This window comes from Tympanuchus pallidicinctus, unplaced genomic scaffold (assembly GCF_026119805.1).
Source record: "Tympanuchus pallidicinctus isolate F22 unplaced genomic scaffold, pur_lepc_1.0 scaffold15, whole genome shotgun sequence".
In the NCBI taxonomy this organism is placed as follows: Eukaryota; Metazoa; Chordata; class Aves; order Galliformes; family Phasianidae; genus Tympanuchus; species Tympanuchus pallidicinctus.
In genome coordinates this window covers 13,416,201-13,422,200 of record NW_026294669.1, presented here as the reverse complement: position 1 = coordinate 13,422,200, position 6,000 = coordinate 13,416,201, and the positions used below count along the sequence as shown (strand labels likewise).

At 48.0% G+C, this 6,000-nt stretch overlaps 1 protein-coding gene across 10 annotated transcripts in view; it reads left to right on the top strand.

The window, feature by feature from the left end:
* The first annotated feature begins 668 nt into the window (after positions 1-668).
* The window catches only part of BIN1 (bridging integrator 1), an 88,098-nt gene continuing 82,766 nt past the window's right edge, over positions 669-6,000 (top strand). For all 10 annotated transcript variants that reach the window (XM_052674890.1, XM_052674889.1, XM_052674888.1 and 7 more), the window contains exon 1: positions 669-848. In XM_052674890.1, the coding sequence (XP_052530850.1) occupies positions 765-848 (84 nt within the window). In that variant the 5' untranslated portion in view covers positions 669-764. The remainder of the gene's footprint in view (positions 849-6,000) is intronic.

The following is a 6,000-nucleotide window of genomic DNA, read 5'->3' as shown; positions in this document are numbered from 1 at the left end:
CAGTTGGTTTCTTCTAGTACGTGTGCAGCATCTTCTGTGATGGTGCTTGACATCAGCGTTACTCCCTGATGGGAGCAATGAACCACCATTCAGCTATGCTGAATCCAAATTATTGTGCACAAGTGAAAATAGAGGAGATTGGTTGTGCTGTGCTAGCAGCTTATGCCTGACTTCCGTGCAAACCAATCAGCCATCCCATTATTCCTGTGAACACTCTGTCAGTTGATATTTTTTTCCCTGCTTTTCAAAGAGATAAGAGCTAGGTGAGGGCATTTACCTGTGTGCCACAGTGGGCAGCTAAAAGTATGGAATGAAAACTGCTGACATTTCAGCTTGCTTTTAAATCAGAGCCTTGATTCGTTACAATCCCCATCCCCAAGAATGTAAATTTCTCACTTTAGGTCCAGGAATAATTTGAAAAGTATTGATGCAGCGTTACAGATTTTATATGTATGACCTATCAGTGGTTCAAATCTCTTAAAGCAGGAGGAAAGATAGCACCCAGATCACACCATCATCTAAGATCACTCGCTACCGCGCAGCCCTCTGCAATGGTACTATTAAGGAAGGCTTCCTGCGGGCAGTGCCACTGCTGCCCCCTCCCGGGGCGGCGCGGCCCCTTTAAGGCGGCGCGGCGCTCTGTCCCTTTAAAAGGCGGCGCCGTGGGGCGGGCGGCGGCGGCCGGGGCCATTGTCTCCCGCCGGGTTTTCCCCCCCTTCCCGCCGGCCCGGCTCTCGCAGCCGCCCGTTAAAAGAGCAGGCAAGATGGCCGAGCTGGGCAGCAAGGGGGTGACGGCCGGCAAGATCGCCAGCAACGTCCAGAAGAAGCTCACCCGGGCGCAGGAGAAGGTGAGGGGGCGGGGGTGGGGATGCGCGGGGCCGGGTTGCCGTCGCTCGCGGCCCGGGCTGAGCACCGACGGGAGGCGACGCGGGCGCTGCCGGAGGAGAGGCAGAGCCGGCTGCGCGCTTAGCGAGCGCCGCTGCGTTCTGTGGCGTTGCGAACGTAACCTCGGAGGCACCGAGCGAAGGGGACGGGCGCCGCTTCCTTATGGTCTCCCGGAGGCTCGGTGCGGCCGCTCGCCTTTCAGTGCAGCTCTCGGAGCGGCTGCAGCCGAAGCGGCGGATTGCTGCGGTGACGGGAGGACAGCTCTGTGCTCCCTGTGCCGGCGGCACGCGATGCCCGGGTCCGTGCCCTGGGCCGTGCAGCTTCGCGCAGGGCCGCGGCTCGGCCGCTCCGTCAGCCGCTGTCAGCCCACCGCCGCGGGGTGACATTGACTGAATAAGGACGGGTGCGCGTCCGAGGGCGGAGGGTGAGCGGATCAGAGCTCCGCTCGTGTTCCCTGCGGTTATCTTTAGCACCGGGTTTAATCCTGGCGGTCTGGGGGTGGGTGCTGCGCTGGCCTCGGCCCCGACGGTATTACAAAACGCCGCGGGATCACAGCGGAGCCCGGACCCGTAGGGCCTAACGTTGTCGCTGCCCCGGGCTCGTTGGCCGGGACCGGCAGCCTGGGAGCTGCGGAGCACGCGTGCTGCAGCTCCTGCTTCCCTCCCTGCGCTGCTCGGAGCGCGGTTTTCCCTGCGGCTTTCCCTGTCGCAGCTCCTGGCGCCGACAGCAGACCTGCCGTATTCCTTCCCTGCTAGCCACCAGATGGCAACCGTATTTTGAGCTAATCTTAAGGTGGGTGATGCAGGCTGAGCTCCTGGCCTGCTGATGGAGTGCTTACTGGTGCAGCTTGAGCCAAGCTTGGCTGCCGGGCCATTCCCTGCTCCTAACGTGCAGGTTCCTTCCTCAGGGGAAGAACGTTCCACAAGTGCTCCCACCAGGACGTGTAGCTCTTTCCCGTGCTTGCTCTCTCCCATGGTGACGTGGGATATGGGAATGACAGTAAGAATCGAGAGCACAGCTGTGTCTTGTAGGGAATTTGCACGATTTGAAATCAGTTTTTTATTGCTTTACACAAAAAACAGACAGCTAGTTTCCCTTCGAGGAGGAAAGGAAAGCAAACAATAAAGAACTTAATAAGTGAACACAATTTCTAGGCCCTTTAGCTGTTATTATCCTAGTACAAACAGTGCAACTTCTCTCTCCTGGCTCTCAGAAAGAATAAAAGGCATTGATCACAGACTTTGCCCCCTTCATGCTGCTGTTGCTTTGCTTGTAACAATTCCTCTTTTGTGGAGTTTCACCTTTGTCTTGAAGGGGCAGAGTGTCACCGAGCAAGCACATGGGTGTAGATTTCTAGCTTTTGAGGAAAGCTACTGCTGAATGGGAGAGAAGACAGCAGTTATAGTGTGATACCGGTGTTACTATTATGTCATTTCCTTTTAAAGTAGGCATACTGTTTAACAGGAAGGGTAAACCATATGTCTAGGGATAAGGACCAGGTTTTAAAGCAAAAACAAAAAAAGTCCTTAAGTAGAAGCCTGTATAGGTGTACCTGGGTGCCCAACAATCCAAGTGCTTAAAGATGTTTTGGATTTTTCTGGTAGAAGCTGAATGAGATTGAACTTTCCTTTTTTGAGGCAAACACAAATTGAGGCTTAAACAAGTTGACAGGGTTCCTTTTACGTATCCTCTTTCAACTTCAATTTAGGATAAAAATGGTTTCCTTCAGAGGGATGTCTCCCTCCCAGCTAGAGCCCAAAGGCTTTAACTTCAGCAATTTCCTTCATGGTGAATTTAAGCCTTGTGTTAAGCGAAGAATGATGTCTTTTTGTTCAACACAGAATTCACACTGGAACACTGTACACATCCTTTTTTCCCTTCTGAGATGGCTATTATGTAAAGTATGTAAGATATTCCTTCAGAAGTACTGTTTGTTTTGAGCCTTTCAGCAAAACTATTGGCTATTTTTGGAAGGCGCTTTCTCAGTTCAGCAGGAAATATGGGGCAGAATGGTTGACTGTGCTGTTTGCAAATGGTCTGTGCACACTTTTAATCCCTCTTCTCTATTCAAGAGTAGCCTGAAGTGTAATGCTTAGCAATAGTCTTCCTGTTGTCCGGTGAAACGTATGGAGGAAGTTGATGTCTCTGAAAGGAACCCATCTAGCAGAAAGGACCCATGCTACTATTGCAAACATATCGTCCTTTTCAGCAGCTGGGAGATTTAGGCTGTAAGCTGCACTTTGTCATCCCACAGTTTGCTGAAGCAGACCTTATCTTTGAGCTCGGAGCCTTTTGTAGGTTCTCAACATCTGTAAAATGGGGTAAAATTGTAACGCCTCCATTGTCGTCGTATTTGGGGAGAGGCTCGTGTTTGCACGCTCTTTAAACTCTGCCATTGAGCATTTGACAATAAAGGTTTGAAAGTTGTTATTTTACGTCTGGAATCTCAGAATTTGTTCCCATGTCATCATTTTTATCTTCTATTCTGGAAATTTTAAAAATCTTTCACGCTCGCACAGTTCTCATTTGGTTTGAAGAGTCTCCTGTTTTTGAGGGTATCAATCTGCGTACCTGTGAGTTTCTGCTTTAAGCAAAATGAAGCAGCACCTTGGTGCTACAGGGCAGCTCTGGTGTGAGGAACCTCTGGGAGATACTAGGAGTGGGCTGAGCTCATAGGGTGGGGTTTTGTTCCTTGTCTGGCCGAATCCTCATCCCAGGGATTCAGAGTGGAAAGAGAGGATCGGGTCTGGGACTGGGGGATGTGAATTGCCTGGAGAACAGGCACTTCTCAGGAGACAAACTGTAAACTTGGTGTTGGAAAGGGAGTTCTCCTCAGGAGCTTTTTGGTTTTTTTTTGTGTGTGTGTGGAGTAGAAAGGAATGAGTTTACATTTCCCTTTCTAGGCTTTGTCTGGGAGCTGCTGTGATTAGAGCAGTGGTCTCTTGCTCTTTTCATTTGGACCAAATGGAAGATCTGGATCACTTTCTGTAAAGTGTGCTTCAGTGCAAAAAAAGCGTTTCTATGCCACTAAACCAGAGGTTTCACTAAAGTATTTGTGACCCAGCACTGAAAAATAACCAAGGATGTTGGCCTTGAAAAGGAAGGCAGAGGAGTAATTTTGGCAGTGCTTTTTGGCTGTGGTTTCCCAATTCTTTTTTTTTTTTTTTTCCCGATTAATTTGTGTCATGTAACAATCCTTTCTGGGCTCTGCCTGTGCTACTTCCCACCTCCTCTCCCCCCACAAACACAGTTTGCAGAAGGCATGGCTTGCATTTTGAGCTTGTTCTGATGAGACTTTTTTTTTTTTTTGAAGCTGCCAGTAGCTGTAGCATGGCAGGTGACAACACCTGGAGTGAAATCTCAGCTGTTTTGAAGCAGGTGGGAATCTGTTCTACAGAATGGCAACCGAGAACATTAAGCTAAATTTAAATGCAAATGTCTTCAGGATTCAACTGAAAAAGGAGCTGTCTGCTCTGTGGAACCTCTGCACATAGGGAGGCAGGCTTCAAGCAAAAAACAGTAGATGGAAAAAGTTCTCTCGTTGAGAAAGAACCATCACAGTCACCTGTCTAGGAGGAGGGAAAATCCATATTGATTATTTTTTCCCTTAGGATCTTTGTTCAAAGCTTTTATGGTTTTCACTTAGTTTTGAGTGGGGTTAGGATGGTTTGGCAGCTGTGAGCCTTGTGGTACTAGAGAAGTACAAGGAGTGATAAAGCCTGACAAGCTACAGATGTTCTTTTGCTGATCTGATTTAACTTTTTTTTTTTTTCCTCCTGGAGAACTCCCTAGGAAAGCACTTCATACTTTATCAAGAAGATAAGGCTTATGTGACAGATAGACTCTCAGAGGTACTTTGTGTCCAGGTGTTGCTGGAAAGCAGGCAATGGAGAGAAAGGGAGAGCTGAATTAATGCCCCTCATGTGCAGATGGTTCCAGTATGAGCTCACACTGTATTGCTGGATATCGGATAATCTACATGGGGCAGGGAGGAGGTGAAACAGGACACCATGCTCCACATGTTTACTTGCCAGTGAAACCATCGTTGCCCTGCTGAAGGTACCGTTGTGTTGGTAACAGATTTCTTTCAAGCAGAATCTCAAGGATGGATGAATTTTCTGATTAGAAAAAGCTGAGGCCTATCTCTGTTTGCTTTATCTTCCCTGGTCTAGTCTCACAGCCAGTCCTTTTCAGTGCACTTCTTATGAGATCATGTTACTGAAGTGGCTGTAAGATCTCTTTTCGAAGAAGGGTTTTGGTGAGGCTCTGGGCAGGATATAATTAGTGTTGCAGAACTCATTGGTTGGGTTGGTGCTGTCAAACTAGTGTCTGTTTTCTCCATTCATCATGCATGCTGGTTTTTCCAGACTTTTCCAATGCTTTTTGCAATATCATAACTTTGGGTGGAAGATAGTAAAAGTTATGGTTGGTTTCTTTAGTTCCTGACCCTTCAGACTGAGTGACAAGATCCTGTTGTTTGTAACCAAATGTGTTGTAAAACCCCAGTTCTACAAGCTTTTTGCATAACAGGATGGTATCTTTGGTTTACAGGTATTAGAGTGTTTATTTTTTCCCTGTGGTGGTGATAGGACACCTGAGCTGCACACTGGGTGAATTCTGCAGCTTCTCAAGGATCATCTTACAGCCTTGGTTTCTACCTGTGTTACACACCATTTGCCCAAGTATAACAGGCTTCTTAGTTGGGCTAGCAAAGCCAATGTGTACAGAGCAGCTTCTGCTTTAAATATGGGTAAAGCTTCCTAAGGGAGCTGCAGGCAGGTGGAATAGAGCGAAGCACCGAGGTCCAGTTTGACGTCAGCCTCCACTTAAGATTTCTCTTGAGGGACTGTTTACTTTGATACCTGTGAGATGGAGTATGTGAGCACCAGCAAACCTGTGATGCTCTGGTATTTGTGCCGAGCTACTGCCCTCCAATCCTCAGATAAGGGATTGGAAAAGAGAAGAATGTCATTTTATATTGCACCGTAGTTAAAATCTGTTTAAAATATGGCTTTAGTTAACTATTTGTCAAAACAGAAGTGAAAAATCTTTGCAGGAATGCTTGCATTATCAGCCATGGTGCAAGGGATAGTCAGTCTCAGCAGGTGGGTGCAA